Source organism: Garra rufa, chromosome 4 (genome assembly GCF_049309525.1).
Source record: "Garra rufa chromosome 4, GarRuf1.0, whole genome shotgun sequence".
In the NCBI taxonomy this organism is placed as follows: Eukaryota; Metazoa; Chordata; class Actinopteri; order Cypriniformes; family Cyprinidae; genus Garra; species Garra rufa.
Window position 1 is genome coordinate 29,969,515 of NC_133364.1, and position 17,492 is coordinate 29,987,006.

Consider the following 17,492-nt stretch of genomic DNA (forward strand, 5'->3'; position numbering starts at 1 on the left):
CATTAAACGTTTCATGTAAAGGTTATAATGTATACTCTAATAAATCTAGCATCTAACAAATCAGGATATCAAGTAAAGATCATGTTTGATGAAGATATTTTGTGACTTAATATAACAAAACTTAATTTTGATTGAGAACCCATGGACAACTTTAAAGGCGATTTTCTCATTTTGATTTTTCTGCTCCCTCAGATTCCAGATTCCAGATCTCGACCAAATATTGTCCTATTCTAACAACCCCAAATCCTAAATTTGACCCTTTATGACTGGCTTGCTTTGTGGTCCAGGGTCACATATATGAACTTATTCTGAGCCATCGAGCTCCCCCTACAGGAATAAACGGGTTTGTGCCTAATTGCCTTATGTGGACTGATACTGTCCACCCAATAATTGTTTCATATTCATCAACTGGTCTTTCACCGTTGCTTTAGTCGTGATAACCATAAATTAGATTGCTTAATTTGGAAATTCAAGCAGCTTTATACAATCCAGCATTATATTTTTGGATTGCACTTTCGGTTTTACGGTAAAAGCCTTCTATCATACAGAACAGCAGTATAGTGCAACCATATGCAGTTTAACTGAAAACTTTCGGGTTGTTATTTATACATTTTATGGTTGGGATATACCAAAACAAACAATTATTTGCCGCCATTTGTTTCTGAAAACCTCAATTTTCTATAGTCGGATTTGTTTATTTCTATTTTCAATAACATATGGAAGAACAATCTAATCTAAATCTCTGCTATGTTCAAACTATTTCATTTAACAAATCTGTTAATAAAATCAGTAATCCACAATATAACGAAAAATAATGAAGTATAAACCAATTATACTATAAATATATTTAATTACAACTTTTATCATTTTAAAGGAACACTCCACTTTTTTGGGGGATAGGCTCATTCTCCAACTCCCCCCGAGTTAATAAGTTGAGTTTTACCGTTTTGAAATCAATTCAGCAGTTCTCCTATTCTGGCGATATCACTTTTAGCATAGCTTAGCATTGATCATTGAATCCTATGAGACCAATAGCATCACGTTAAAAAATGACCAACGAGTTTCCATATTTGTTCTATTTAAAACTTGACTCTTCTGTAGTTAAGTTGTGTACTAATACCCGCGGAAAATGTAAAGCTTCAATTTTCTAGGCCGATAAGATTAGGAACTGCACTTCCATTCCGACGTAATAGTCAAGGAATTTTGCTGCCGTAACATGGCCGAAGCAGGCGCAGTAATATCACGCAGCACATGTGCAAATGCTAACCTAACTGGGAACTAATTTCAGGCGCTGCATGATATTACTCCGCCTGCTTCGGTTCAATGATCTATGCTAAGCTATGGTAAAAGTGATATCGCCAGAACAGGAAAACGGCTGAATGAATTTCAAAACGGTAAAACTCAACTTATTAACTCGGGGGGAGTTGGAAAATGAGCCTATTTCCAAAAAAGTGGAGTGTTCCTTTAAATGTATGTATTTATTGTTTTTTTTAGCTATACATCTAACGAAGTTACACTGATCAGCCAAGAACCATGGAAGATGATTCAGCAGACAACATAACTATACAGATGCTCAAAAAGGCTTGTGAGACTGTCAGATGCAGTCCGCTGGATGTGATCAACACACCAATGATCCCATGGAGTCAAACCACACTGCCACTCAACACCTCCTGCAATATTCACATCAAACTGGAGAACATGCAGAGAACCGGTTAGTTAGTGTTTATTCAGTTTGCTTTGGTTATGACCGCAATGTGCAAGCATATCATGATTTGTTTTCTTTCTTATACCACCAGGTTCATTTAAAATAAGAGGTGTTGCAAACCAGTTTGCCCGGAGACTCAAAGGCAGCCATTTTGTGACCATGTCTGCTGGGAATTATGGAAAGTCTTTTGCATATGCATGTAAGCACTATGGATCCAAAGGCAAAGTGGTGATGCCAGAAACCGCCCCCATCTCCAGATCTATTTTAATACAAGTATGACACTCTCATTAAGCCTATACACTTTTTGCTAATGCAGTTACATATATTTCATTGTGACAATGTGTCAAACATTTGTAGAGTTTGGGAGTTGAGGTTGAAAGAGTCCCAACTACTCATCTGATGGATGTTGTTAACCGAAGTGTTCAAGAGGACAGCATGACTTTCCTACATTCCTATGATGATCTGGATCTTATCGCTGGACATGCAAGGTTAGGAACCCCTGCTGAAAAAAACAGCATATGCTGGTTAGGTATGTTTTGGTGCAGGGATGCTGGTTTTAGCTGGTTTATGCTGGTCCTTTGCTGGTTTATGCTGGTCCTTTGCTGGTTAATGCTGGTCCTTTGCTGGTTTATGCTGGTCCTTGACCAGCAACATGACCACCAGCAAAGAACCAGCATTAACCAGCAAAGGACCAGCATAAACCAGCTAAAACCAGCATCCCAGCACCAAAACATACCTAACCAGCATATGCTGTTTTTTTCAGCATGGACATGTCTGGGATAGCTCACCCAAAGCATGAAATGATCACTTCCTACCTTAATTATAACATATTTACTCACCCTCATGTCGTTCCAAATCTGTAAGACTTTTCTTCATCTTCTGAACACAAGTTAAGATATTTTTGATGAAATCCGAGAACTTTCTGACCCTGCATAGACAGCAATGGAACTGATATGTTCAAGGCCTAGAAAGGTACTTAGTATATCGTTAAAATAATCCATGTGACATCAGTTGTTCAAATTTAAAGAAGCTACGAGAATACTTCTATGCGCAAAGAAAACAAAAATCACGACTTTATTCAACAATTTCTTCTCTACACGAGAAGTTCATGAGAGGTTCTCCAGGTTCTACGTCAAAACGTTGTGGTACTCACATGAACGCATGTCGGGGAATGACATGGAAGAGAAGAAATTGTTGAATAAAGTCAATATTTTATTTTCACGGTTGAACCACTGATGTAACATTGACTATTTTAACAATGTCCTTACTACCTTACTGGGCCTTGAACATGGTGGTTGCATTGCGGTCTATGTAGGGTTAGAAAGTTCTCAGATTATTTTAGTACTCAGATAATTTTATGAAGCTACGAGAAAACTTCCTATGTGCAAAGAAAACAAAAATAATGACTTTATTCAGCGATTTCTTCTCTACGCGAAAGGTTCACGAGAGGCTCTCCAGGTTCTGTGTCAAAACATTGTGGTACTCACATGAACGTGTGTCGGAAAATGACACAGAAGAGAAGAAATTGTTTAATAAAGTCAATATTTTTGTTTTCTTTGTGCACAAAAAGTATTCTCATAGCGTTATAAAATTACGGTTGACCCACTGATGTACATTGAATACTTAACAATGTCCTTACTACCTTTCTGGGCCTTGAGCGTGGTGGTTGCGTTGGGAAAGTTCTCTGATTTCCTCAAAAATATCATAATTTGTAAATGAATGAAGGTCTTATGGGTTTGGAACGACATGAGGGTGAGTAATTAATGACAGAATGTTAATTTTTGGGTGAACTGTCCCTTTCAAGGTACATATTACCTTTTGAAATGCATGATAAGTTGAACACATGCATCAATAATGAAATAATGTTGTATTGTTTCACTCATACCAGTGTCTTTTGAAATGGTAGCATAGGTTTTGAGATCCTGGAGGTTGTACCCTATCCAGATGTTGTGGTTGTTTGCTGTGGTGGAGGAGGGCTACTTGCTGGTGTGGCAGCTGCCATTAAACTGTCTGGTTGTGAGAACACAAAGATCTACGGAGTGGAACCAGAAGGAGGTGATAATTAAAATGATCTTTTTTACGATGATGTTTGATAGTGTTGAGTCATGCTTGAGAAATGATACCATTTTTTGCATTGAAACGTAATTGTCTGATTTAAAAAGGTAGTCGCACTTTACAGTGCGGCCTCATTTGTTAACATTAGTTGTAGACCTTCAAGGATCATATTTTAAAATCAGGGTAAATTTAACTTATATGTCTTCTGGGAAACATCTTCTGTAGCTTCTGAAAGGCAGTACAAAATGAAAAAAGTATGATATTCTGTTCAAAAGTTTTCACCCCCAGCTTATAATGCATTGTGTTTCCTTCTGAAGCATTAGTAAGCGTTTGAACCTTCTGTAACAGTTGCATATGAGTCCCTCAGTTGTCCTCAGTGTGAAAAGATGGATCTCAAATCATACAGTCAATGTTAGAAAAGGGTTCAAATACACATAAATGCTGAAAAACCAAATAATTTGTAGGACCTGAAGGATTTTTCTATTGAACAGCGGGCAGTTTAACTGTTCAGGGCAAATAAGTGACTGATGAACAACTATCACTAAACAAAAAACACTAGACCTTCAAGCAATCATATTAACAGAATTAAGAAAAGCATAATTAAACTTTCATCACACTTTACTTTGTCTTGTGATTTATGCCAGGAACAAAATACGTAATAGGAAATAATGAGTTTGACAAAGCCGATATAATTGCACTATAAAAGACTGTAGTTAAAATGTATTTGTATAAACCAAGCAGTTATTTTGTAAGGTGTCACTCCCTTAATTATGATGTCAGATCAATTATAATTTTTAAGATTTTACAGCATAACGTGGTTGAACAGAATGTGCAGACAAATAATTTAAAAAAGACAGTGAAAGCATATTTGAACTCCATTTTAGCCTTGTGTTGTTCCAAACCTATGATACTTAAATTCATCATAAAAACACAAATTAAGATATTTTTATTATTCTCTCATACTTTTTTGTCCATCCAGTTTAATAATCAACCCTAATAAATAAACCCTCTTGATTTTCAACAGCATGTACAATGTACAAGAGCTTCGTTGAGAAGAAGCCTGTTGGTATGGATGCTAAAAGCATTGCATCAGGGCTAGCGCCACCATTTGCAGGTATGAATTCTGTTTTGAATAAAACTTTAAGGAAGTGTTCATTATTATAACTTTGCGTTATTTCAGATTAAGGATTTGTATTTGGGATTTTTTGAAACTTGTATATTGGGATTCATCCTCAGGTTCTTTGCCGTATGAACTGTGTCAGAAGTATGTTGAGAACATTGTGCTGGTGACCGATGAGGAGATCAAATCTGCAGTTTCCACACTTTATAAGGCTGGACTCGTGGTTGAACCTTCAGGTACTGCGGCGTTCGCTGCCATCACGAATGACAAAATACCAGATATCAATGGCAAGAACGTGGTGGTCATCCTCAGTGGAGGAAACATTGGCAAAGATGAGCTTAGCAACTTTCCTGACTAAGTTAAAGAGTTAGTAAATTTCAAAAATAAATAATGAAAGTCTTTCTATACAGTTCAAACATATATGGGCTGTCAAGATGCATAAAATCATTGTAAGGAGAAGAATAGCATAAACTTCTACAGAAAATCTTCTTTTGTGTTCCACAGAAGAAAGAAAATGAGAGTGACTAAATAATGGCAGATTTGTGTTTGGGATAACAACTACATTTTTAAAAGTATATCTATTTAGTCGAAATCTTTGGTTTTTATGATAAATTGCATCCATCTTTTAAGTGCAAAACACTAAAATGACAATAATGTATGGATATGAAAATACTGTGAATAAATAAAGTTATGAAACATCTCTACATCCCTGCTCCTTTATCTGCACCACTCAACAGAATAAAGTAATATGCAGATTTTGGTGTTTGTTCTCTAAACTCATAGGTAACTAACATACAGTTGAGGTCAAAAGTTTGCACACCTTGCAGAATGGGGGGTGAAAACTTTTCAGGGTAAATTCAACTTATTGTCTTCTGGGAAACATCTTCTGTAGCTTCTGAAAGGCAGTACTAAATGAAAAAAGTATGATATTTAGGCAAAATAAGAAAAATTTACATATCTTCATTCTGTTCAAAAGTTTTCACCCCCCAGCTTATAATGCATTGTGTTTCCTTCTGAAGCATCAGTGAGCGTTTGAACCTTCTGTAACAGTTGCATATGAGTCCCTCGGTTGTCCTCGTTGTGAAAAATGGATCTCAAAGTCACAGTCATTATTAGAAAAGGGTTCAAATACACATAAATGCTGAAAAACCAAATCATTTGTAGAACCTGAAGGATTTTTCTAAAGAACAGCAGGCAGTTTAACTGTTCAGGGCAAATAAGGGACTCATGAACAACTATCACTAAACAAAAAAAAAAAACAGCTGTGGATCATTTTCTTTTGTGGGCTATATGTAAACATCTTTTATGTGAAATATCTTATTCAGGTCAGTACTAAATAAAATAACATGGGTTTTGTATGATCCCTCTTATTTTGCTAAAATAATTAACATTTTGCAGATTCTGCAAGGTGTATGTAAACGTTTGACTTCAACTGTATTAATATAAATAATTTAATAGATGTTCTAAAGTGCTGTACAGCAACCCGTTTCATTATACACATTTTAATCAAACTTACAAGGACAAACTGATTTCTTTTCAACATTTGTAATGATTAAAATTAACTAAAGTATCTTGTTGCATATTTCTCATATCGGAGGTATGATATAGACCAGGGATCCTCAAATCTTACCCTGGAGGTCCAATGCACTGCAGAGTTTAGCTCTAACCCTAATCAAACACACCTGAGAATGCTAATCAAGGTCTTCAGGATCATTAGAGAATCACAGGTAGGTGAGTTTGATCAGGGTTGGAGCTAAACTCTGCAGCGCATTCGACCTCCAGGGTAAGATTTGAAGAACCCTGATATAGACGATTTTTCAACCTATTCAAACCTTCAAGACAAAAAGTGACTTTGGCCACTGTGTAGACTTTGTTCAGACTGCAGATTTTTCTCAAATCAGATCTTTTCAGGCAGACTCTCTGCACTATTAATTGCAAGTGATCAAATAGGATTTGAATGTCCACGTTTTTGATGAGGCTTTCAAAATGGATGCATCATCTCAATCTCCAAATAACTGCTCACTAACATCTGTATTAAAGAATGTTAACAATGTGTCACAAGAGGAAATCTGAAAAGTAGAAATACAGTGTGGGTTTATTTAAAATATAAATACATCAACGTATAGATCAGTTATACGACATCTTTAGTGGCCATCCTGCAAACAACAGCATCCAAAAGGCTGCCACACTTTTCCTCCTGTGGTGCGACTTTGTAGAGCTGTAATGAGACACAGATGTACCTTTCAAACAAATGCAATAAACAACGAACGCTAAATCGTGTAAAAACAGACATACCTTTTTAATCTTGGCGACATCAGTCAATTCAGACACTCGGTCAACCGCAATCTGTTGTCCGTCCACTTTTGAGATGATTTCATCGATGTTGAGGGGCTCATCTTTATTGTGTACTAACACGATGTGAACTGCACTGTCATTGTCTGAGATCCCAAACCGTTTGAATGCTTCCGATATCTGCCAAACATTAAACTTTGTTAAAACTGCACACTGTAAACAAAAAGTTAGTGTTCCTGTACTCAAATATCACTTACGTTGTTTGTGGGCGAAAGATTGAAAATGATTTCCGAGTAAAGGCTCCGGGTTTTCATTTTTCCATTTTTATGAAGGTGAACAGCTTTATTTGCTGCCACCAGGATCTGGAATGCATCCACAACCTTTATAGAGAACATGACATTAGTACATATATGGGAAATATGTGACAATTCAGCTTTATCAACACTACTTTTAAATTAGAAAACTAGCTATTTTAAATTGCATTAATGTTACATACTATTACTGTTGCTATGGTATTGTTTATCATATAAAGCATTGGTAAGTATAAGAGACTCTTTTCAAATACATTTATATACGTAATTATTTATAACCTTTGACATGTAGTGCGTGTGTATATATTTGCACATGTTTACAAACAGTATTGCCATCCAAAGCAGGGTATTACCATGGACGTGATTTATGGATGTTGAATTTCTGTATATAAAGTATATGACAGTTAGCCATCAATGACTTTGTACATAATTTGACAAGTGTTACGCGCTCTTACCATTGAAGGATTGATCAAGGCGCCTTTTATTTCTCCATTCACTGCCATTTTTCTCAACTCCGTCGCATTTTTTAGATCTTTGAAGAGCAGTTGAGTCACTGTGTATTCAGGAAACAGTTCTAAGTCTTGCGTAAGATGCATTATTAATATGTTAAAGTCTTCAGCACAGCATTAACTCTATCTAGTCAGCATGCGGTTCCCAGTGTGTCCACAGAGGGAACAATAATAATGTGACACCGTCATTTGCTGATGCGACTGTTCCGATTTGGCAAATTTAGGTGGTATTAAATTTATTACAAACCTCTAAATCAAATAACACACAGTCAAGTTTTAGTTTATAACGTATGTGACAACTACAGAGCAATAGTAATAATAATAAAAAAAAAACTAGGTTAGAATGCGAGAGTAGTCGAAATGGGCGGGGCATATTGGCTTAGAAGTCGTTTCTAATTGGTCGACTAGCTATGATCGACGTTTACATGGGCATATCGCTTGTTGTTTATTTATTTATTTATTTATTTTTAATTCCATTTTATTAAAATTGCAGAGGCGGATTTGTGTGCCAGGCACTAATCTTTTAGCGTGATGTATTTAAACAATTATTTTTCCTTGAGAAGAAATCATTATGGTTTTTAAAAAATAAATAATTTAGTAAGAGACATACCACAGTATATGTGATGTACTTATTTAAACTATTGTTACTTAAAACAGATTTATTATTATTTTAATAGTCAGGGTGGAACTGATTGTTCACGCTTCCGGTTTCGATACGGACTTTAGTATAGTAACGCACCAGTAATCTGTCAAAAATCAAAACTTAAAAATGCGATTTATGCGCATTTTCGCACATTTTTGACACTCTGGAGGAAGGTCGATTGCAAGGAATGAATGCTTCGCATACTATCTTAATCATCCTCATAGATCATTCATTTCCATAAGTGTGTTATCAAAGATCGCGTGTTTTTGTGTTTCTTTGAATAAGGATGGAGAGATTTGAGCTTTATATCTTCACAGCGCTGTGCAGCGTTAACTTTCTCATATCCTGCCTCCTGTTCTCCAAAATCACACGGGAACAGAGAGATCCGTACATGGATGAGATATTCCATGTTCCACAAGCCCAGAAGTACTGTGAGGGGAAGTTTAATGAGGTATGATTGTTAATAATGGTTGTTTCTCGGTGTGTTATGTTTTTGGTCATTAATGCTCATGTTTCCATTTCCACAGTGGGATCCAATGATCACCACTCTTCCTGGGTTGTATCTGGCATCAGTGGGTCTGATCAAGCCTGTGGTGTGGCTGGCGGATCTGAAGGGCAGTGTGGTCTGCTCTACTGCCATGCTGAGATTCATCAATCTGCTCTTTAACAGTGGGAATCTCTACATAATCTATCTGATCATCTGCAGACTTCACATGAAAGATAAGGTGTCTGATTCTCCTAATTTACTTTTTCTTTTTCTTTTTTTTAAATGTATATTTGATGGTGATTCTTCCATTCTGCTCACCAAAGTAAAGCAAAAACACTACGGTTTTGAAATATTTTTTACTGTTTAAAATAACTGCTTTCTGTTTCGATATATTTTAAAATGTAATTTATTCCTGTGATCAAAGCTGAATTTTCAGCATCTTTACTCCAGTCTTCAGTGTCACATGATTCTTCAGAAAGCATTCTAATATGATGAAGAAAGATCCAAAGATCAGCATTTATCTGAAATAAGAAGCTTTTGCAACATTATACACTATGCCATTCAAAAGCTTGGAGTCAGGAAAGGAAGGGGAAAGGAATTATAGAAATTAGTATTTTTATTTAGCAAGTTTGTGATGATAAAGACATTTATAATGTTACAAAAGATTTCTATTTCAGACAAATGCTGTTCTTATGAACTTTCTATTTATCAAAGAAACCTGAAAAAAATCTACTCAGCTGTTTTCAACATAATAATAATAATAATAATCATAAATGTTTATTGAGCAGACTTGTTGAAGCTTTGAAATCACAGGAATTAATTAAAATATATTCAAATGAAAATAAGTTATTTTAATAGTAAACAATATTTCAAAATTGCTATACTTTGGATCAAATAAATGCAGGGCAGGGTGATCAGAATAGACTTCTTTAAATTATCATTAAAATCATAAATAATCATTAAAATTCAAACTGTCCAAAAACTATATATATATATATATGTATGTATATACAGTGCCCTCCACTAATATTGGCACCCTTAGTAAATATGAGCAAAGGTGACTGTGAAAATAAATCTGCATTGTTTATCCTTTAGATCTTTCATTCGAAAAGTTCACAAAATTCTAACCATTCATTGAAGTAAAACAATGGAAAATGGGGGGGGATATCTCATTATGAAATAAATGTTTTTTCTCTAGTTCATGTTGGCCGCAATTATTGGCACCCCTAAAAAATTAGTCTAAGTAAAATATCTCTAAAGTATATTCCCATTAATTTTGCAATTGTTTTTGCACCAAAGGGTGGCTAGGAGTATAAAATTGTCCAGTCATGACATTCTGTTCCACAGGATTGTAAAGATGAGGAACACAAAAGCCAAATTCCCTTAATCATCCATCACAAGAAGTAAAACCAAAGATTGTAGTTCTGATGTGCAGAACAAGTTTGTTGAGCTTCCCAAAATAGAAAGTGGCTGTAAGAAAAGAGCTAAAGCATTGAAAATCCCCATTCCCACCATCAGGGCAATATTAAGAAGTTCAAATCATGTTACAAATCTGCCTAGAAGAGGACCTGTGTCTATATCATCCTAATGCATGATAAGGAGGAGAGTTTGAGTGGCCAAAGACTCTCCAAGGATCACAGTTGGAGAATTGCAGATAATTGTTGAGTCTTGGGGTCAGAAAGCATAAAATAAAATGATCAAACAGCCCCTACATCACCACATGTTGTTCCAGAGGGTTTCAAGAAAAAATCCTCCTGGCTCACCCAAAAACAAAGTCCAGTATTTTCAATTGGCAGACATGATTGAAACTTCAAACAGGACTGGCTTCTATGGTTAGATGAAACTAAAAATGAGCTTTTTGGCAGCTAACCCTCCAGATGGTTTTGGTGCAGACATGGATAAAAAAGTACCCCATGCCCACGGTTAACAAATCAAAACCTGACGGCCTCTGTTAGAAATCTTATAATGGGCCATGGTTGCATCTTTCAGTATGACAATGATCCAAAACAAACATCAAAATCAACACAAAAATGGTGTCACTGAGCACAGAATGAAGCCTCCACCATGGCCGTCCCAGTTCCCTGACCTGAACCCTGTATAGAAACTGAAGAGAAGAAGCACCAACATGAAGCTAGGAATAGAGAGATTCTGTTTGAAGGAATGGCCTCTGATCTCTGGTCAGGTGTTCTCCAAACTCATTAGACATTGTTGGAGAAAACTCAGAACTGTTATCTTGACATTGCAATAATTGGGTGCCAATAATAGGAGAGGGTGCTCGCTGCAGAGCCATATGGGAGGAGCTGGAGCTCCAGCTCCCCCTTGCTGGAGGTAAAGGGTTGAGATAGACACCTAACCCACACCCTAAACCTACCCCTTACCCTATCCCTAACCTTAACTCCACCCATTTGTTCACTCAGAGGTGGAGCTGGACATCAAGAGAGGTGGAGCTGGAGGCCATTTGGCTCTGCAGTGAGCAGTACTTGGATAATAGTGGCCAACGTGAACCAGAGAAAAACATTTATTTCATAGTGAGATTTTACTATTGATTTACTTCAATGTCAGGTTAGACTTTTGTGAATTTTTCGAATGAAAGATCAAAAGGATAAATTATGCAGATTTATTTTCACATCCACCTTTGCTCATATTTACCAAGGGTGCCAATATTAGTGGAGGACACTGTATATAATCTATGATTCACAATAACCCTTACTAAATATAAACACTGGTGAGAAACTCAGTTGTTTTCTAAAATGGTTGGTATCACGATAATAACAGCAGATTTTATTACATTTCTAATAAAAAGTTACATTTCCTTTATTTTAAAGCTTCTATTTCATTATTATTATTATTATTATTATTATTATTATTTCATCTTTTTATCACACTAGTGGGCATAAGACTTTTCTATAAATATAATAATTTATTCATAGTAAATCTTTTTTTTTTTTTTTTTTTTGCATTATCTGAAGAAACCGTTACTGGTTTCTGAGATGTGAAGTTATATAAAAAAATGCTAAACCATAACCAAATCAGTTGTTACAGTAAATTCTAAACAAATATAAATATCATAATGTATTATATATTAATTACCGAGGGGGGTGCATGTTTAGGACAAAATAAATAACAAAATACATAATTTAACTCTAAATACCCTTTGACACTCTTAAAATGTTATGATTTATTCCTAAAAATGTATAGCTAGCTATTCTAACTAGCTATTATTTTCTTTAAAAGTACCGTACGGGACAGAATAATTAAAAAATACAAAGTAATTTCATAGTAAAACTAGAACTGTGACTGGTGCTTGCACTTACATGGTTGCCTAGATATACATTTTTTAGCATTGTGTTGGGTTTTATTTTTAGCCATTTTATTGTCCACCATGTCCAAAATGTATATCCGATTGCTTAGAAAATATACAGTTTCAACAAAGGCACCTGGCAACCACCCAAAACAACATAATTGTATAGCTTGGAATTAAGTTGAGTGATGCCTCCAAATCAACTGCAAAGTGTAATACTATGTTGTTATATTTCATTCTCTTTCTCTAGTCCCGCTCTGCCACTCGTAGAATGCTCTCTGCCCTGTCTCTGTCCACGTTCCCAGTGCTGTACTTCTTCACGTTCCTGTATTACACTGATGCTGGCTCCACATTCTTCACCCTCTTCATGTACCTCATGGCGCTGTACGGATGTCACAAAGCTGCGGCGCTTCTCGGCATCTGTGCCATCCTCTTCCGCCAGACCAACATCATCTGGGTGGCATTCTGTGCTGGCACCGTGGTGGCTCAAAAAATGGACGAGAGCTGGCGGACTGAATCGAAGAAGCGAGACGAAAAGTCACCCTCTCAGGTCCCTCTAACCATCAACGGCGCAATGAGAGTGATGCGTTTCCTCTTGGACTTCCTCAAAACGCCCAACAATATAAAAGCAGTGGCCTTGTCAACATGGCCATATATTGGCGTAGCTGTCGTTTTTGCGGCTTTCATTGTGTTGAATGACGGAATTGTGGTTGGAGATCGTAGTAGTCACGAGGCATGTCTGAACTTTCCTCAGATTTTCTATTTCCTGTCGTTTACGCTTATATTTTCTCTTCCAACCTCACTGAGTTACCAAAGGGTAGTGAGGTTTCTACAGTCTTTAAGAAAGCAGTCTTTAATTTACGCCGTACTGATGGCGTTCTCCCTGTTTTTAGTCTGGAAATTCACATTTGTTCACAAATACCTGCTTGCAGACAACAGACACTTTCCGTTTTACGTGTGGAAAAGGATTTTCCAGAGACATGACCTTGTACGTTTTCTGTTAGTCCCTGGATATGTGTTTGCAGCGTGGAACTTTGTAGATACTTTGAAGTCTAAGTCGTTGTTTTGGCTTCTGGTTTTCTTCACTTGTCTGGTGGCAGCCACTGTTCCGCAGAAACTTCTGGAGTTCCGATATTTTATCCTTCCGTATCTGTTATACCGTGTTCACGTCCCTGTACCGTCGTTACCCAGACTGCTTCTTGAGTTTGGCCTCTACACCACAGTTAACGCAGCTACAGTTTACATATTTATCTATAAAACATTTCAGTGGCCGGACAATACGGCTACACAGAGATTCATGTGGTGACAAAAATATGATTCGCAATTCTTATACTCACATTTTCTATCCACAAAGGAAAATGAGTGATGTTTTCACATTTAGCAATAATTAAAAAGAATATTTTATTTCAGAATACGATGCCGCGACATTGCAATACTGTTGAGCCATATTGATGTTAATTTGTTTGTTTTAAGCCACTGGTGATATTAAGTTATTTGTAAATGTGTGAGCAAGGATTTCGCTTTAGTTTACTTTGTATATTATAAAATACATATATGTATATGCAGTTACTGTTTAATGAGACCATTCCGCTGACTGACCCAATCATAAATGATTTTTGTGGTGTTTTTGTCTGATATTAAGTACAAGATTCAGTTATTCACATTACGTTTGTGTATTAAAAATAGTTTGAGGTCATTTAATTTAGATAATGATTATGGTGGCTGTTGTTCATTGTGTTCCTCATTTTATTTTTCATTATTGTGTTATTTCTTTATGGTAGACAACAGGTTTCAGGTTTTTGAATTTTGAAAGTTATCATTGTAATTGGCTTGTGTCTGTTTCTCAAAATCTTATTTGTCTTTCCTCTCATTCTTTGTTTGGGATATTAAATTCATTTTGATACATAAACGTGACTGAATATGTTCATTATCTTTATAACTTTCACTGTTTTATTAGCCTGCAAAAGATGTAATTATGCATTACTATGATGCTAATAGTGTTAGAATTACTGAGGATTTGAGAAAAGAGAGAGATCAGTTGAGGTCAAAAGTTTACACCCCCCTTTCAGAATCTGCAAAATGTTAATTATTTTATCAAAATAGGAGGGATCATACAAAATGCATGTTATTGTTTATTTAGTGCTGACCTGAAAAAGATATTTCACATAAAAGTGAAAATAATAGTTGAATTTATAAAAATGACCCTGTTCAAAAGTTTACATACACTTGATTCTTAATACTGTGTTGTTACCTGAATGTTCCACAGCTGTGTTTCTTCGTTTAGTGATAGTTGTTCATGAGTCCCTTGTTTGTCCTGAACAGTTAAACTGCCTGCTGTTCTTCAAAAAAGTAATTCAGTTCCCACAAATTCTTTGGTTTTTCAGCATTTTTGTATATTTGAACCCTTTCCAACAATGACTGTATGATTTTGAGTTCCATCTTTTCACACTGAGGACAACTGAGGGACTCATATGCAACTACTGCAGTAGCTTCAAAGCTCACTGATGCTCACAATGCTTAACTTTAAACTTTAACTTGTTTTGCCTTCTGGGAAACATGTATCTTCTGTAGCCTCTAAAGGCCAGTACTAAGTGAAAAAAAAATTATATTTAGGCAAAATAAGAAAAATGTACATTAACATTATGCACATGTTTAATTCATAAATAATGAATTAAAGCTGTTATTTTCACATTTCTTACAAAGAAAATGAAATACACATGAATTTTTTGTACATCTATAAGTGGGGTTTTGTTTTACTTTACTTCTATTTTAGTTTACATTTACATTTATTCATTTAGCAGACGCTTTTATCCAAAGCGACTTACAATTGGGAATACAACAAGTGATTCATCCTAAGGAGGCAGATCGACATAGGAAGTGCTCAAAAATACCATATGACAGGCGTTGTTAGATGAGTACGGGCTAGAAAGGGAAGATCAGGAAAGAGGAGAAGAATTTTTTTTTTATTTTTTTTTTTTAATTGAGTCAGTGTCGAAAAAGATGGGTTTTCAGCAGTCGCTTGAAGACAGTAATGGAGTCTGCGTTCCGGATGGGGGTGGGAAGATCATTCCACCAGGCAGGGACGTTGAAGGAGAATGTTTTGGAAAGTGATTTCGTGCCTCTCTGTGGTGGTACAATAAGGCGTCTTTCACTAGAGGATCTCAGACTTCTGGAGGGAGTGTAGATGCGTAGTAGTGAAGTTTACTATAGTAATTTATAGTTATTTGCCTTTATTGTATGTAAAAGGTGTTCAGAAACAGCTCCTGAGCCTACAAATCATGGTCATTATTTTCATGTTCACCTGAAAGAATGGAAAAGCTGGACTGCCAGACAAATGAATGACAAAATCAAGATACAAACCAGAAGTTGTCCAGAAGAGTTTCATTCTTTGACATGCAAAGAAATGAAAGCCCTTTGTTTCCTTTTCTTTAAAATGAAAACTGGACATACAGGCCTAGCTAAAATATTTGTTTGATGGGAGGCAAGCAAGTTAAAACTTAATAGTTTCTCATAAGGTTGTCACTATAACCTATATAATTAATTGAACAGAACTGTAACTTTAACTTGTAAATTCACTTGATGCCCCTCATCCAGATTCATCACATGTCCAGTGTTCATGAACACTTCTTAGATACACAGTTTTGTGGTTCACTAGCTTTTACAGTTTGCTTCTGTATTTGTACATAAAGTTGAACACTGGTTAATCAATTCATGTTTATGTTATTAAATTAATGTTTGTCTTCCAAAGAACTGATCACACAGTTAGGTTTATCTAAAATACAACAATTGGTTTAAAGTATTCCTTGCGAAATATTTTTTTACTGATTCATGTCAGCTTAAGTGTATCATTGCGGAGTCACTGCACTGGAAAATTGCTTATTATATCATAATGATCTATTGCTAATCTGATAGAAAGGATTCTATTTCACTTTTCATTTTCACAAACATTCCACATTTGTCAAGTCTTTGTTGAATAAACCAACAAATGGAACAGAAAAAAAAAATACACAGTGTAGTTTTTTTACTAAAAAGTTGCCACATTTAAAATGCACTCTGATCTTAGCAGAATAAAAAAAGTGAACAATATTATCTGTGATTAAATGGCTCTGAAAGTCACATGTTAGAGGAGGAGCACCTTTGTTCTATAAAAAGTCTACCAGCTTCATCTGTATCCTGACAACACACAAACAAGGACAAAGTAAGTAGAATATTTATCATATTTTTAATATATATATTTTTTCCTGATATGAATGAAGTTGTATTTTTCGGCTCTTTTTAAATCATTTTCTATTTTAAAATATTTTATTATATACTTTAAAAAGTCACATGATCCTTCAGTAATAATAGTTGAGTTATAGACAGGATATTGTGAAAGACATAATGAACTAATTATTATTTTGTTATCCACTAACTTGTACACAATGTCATCTTTATTTTTGGAATATATATATATATATAGTAAATATGTTTATCTCTCTCTAGGACAGAAGAGATACCAGAGTCAAAGACCTATTTCACTATCAGTTTAGTTCAGTAAGAGAAAGAATCCTTTCTATTTTTTTTATTTATTTGTATTTATATTTAGTGTTAATCATAATCAATCAAATTAGTAATTAATCAAATAATCAAACTATCTTGACTATTTTTGTAAAGTGAAAATAAGCTCTTTATCTTGTGCTCTGTTTTATGGTGTGCTATGCTTGTTTTGTCATTATGTCTTTCTTTTGTATTAATTTTCTGTATTGCCACTGTTTTTTTTTTTTTGTGGTACATTAGCACTTAGTAATTACTAATGTACAGTAATTAGCAATGTTTTTGACATCAATAGCATGTAATTAAAAAAAAAAAAAGTCTTTCATTAGCACAGCCCTCTCAGATACAATATATAATAGTATCTTAATTCACGTAATTTTATTCAGTGCTTTTTGAAGTAGTGGATATGACATCCACAAATTAGGGAATTTCTCTCCTTCCACCAGATGGCAGTCTCTACTTTATTCTCGGTGTACTATCCAACTAAAGAGCAATGTATGGTAATTTAATTTAAAAGCAATCATGTTGTCATATTT

General features: G+C 35.3%; 3 protein-coding genes across 3 annotated transcripts; 2 read left to right on the forward strand and 1 right to left on the reverse strand.

Moving 5' to 3' along the window:
- Positions 1 to 403: 403 nt before the first annotated feature.
- Positions 404 to 5,587, forward strand: srr (serine racemase). The gene is made up of 7 exons (XM_073838908.1): positions 404 to 526; positions 1,495 to 1,711; positions 1,797 to 1,978; positions 2,063 to 2,193; positions 3,612 to 3,760; positions 4,785 to 4,874; positions 4,997 to 5,587. Exons 2-7 carry the CDS (start codon positions 1,534 to 1,536, stop codon positions 5,236 to 5,238), a joined length of 972 nt encoding a protein of 323 aa, XP_073695009.1. The 5' UTR covers positions 404 to 526; positions 1,495 to 1,533; the 3' UTR covers positions 5,239 to 5,587.
- Positions 5,588 to 6,957: 1,370 nt separating this feature from the next.
- Positions 6,958 to 8,174, reverse strand: tprkb (Tp53rk binding protein). The gene is made up of 4 exons (XM_073838932.1): positions 7,939 to 8,174; positions 7,430 to 7,552; positions 7,176 to 7,352; positions 6,958 to 7,098 (listed from the first exon to the last, which is right to left on the reverse strand). Exons 1-4 carry the CDS (start codon positions 8,077 to 8,079, stop codon positions 7,012 to 7,014), a joined length of 528 nt encoding a protein of 175 aa, XP_073695033.1. The 5' UTR covers positions 8,080 to 8,174; the 3' UTR covers positions 6,958 to 7,011.
- Positions 8,175 to 8,715: 541 nt separating this feature from the next.
- alg10 (ALG10 alpha-1,2-mannosyltransferase) lies at positions 8,716 to 14,319 on the forward strand. The gene is made up of 3 exons (XM_073838460.1): positions 8,716 to 9,086; positions 9,163 to 9,360; positions 12,674 to 14,319. The coding sequence occupies exons 1-3, from the start codon at positions 8,922 to 8,924 to the stop codon at positions 13,727 to 13,729; spliced, it is 1,419 nt and encodes a 472-aa protein (XP_073694561.1). The 5' UTR covers positions 8,716 to 8,921; the 3' UTR covers positions 13,730 to 14,319.
- The last annotated feature ends 3,173 nt before the right edge of the window (positions 14,320 to 17,492 follow it).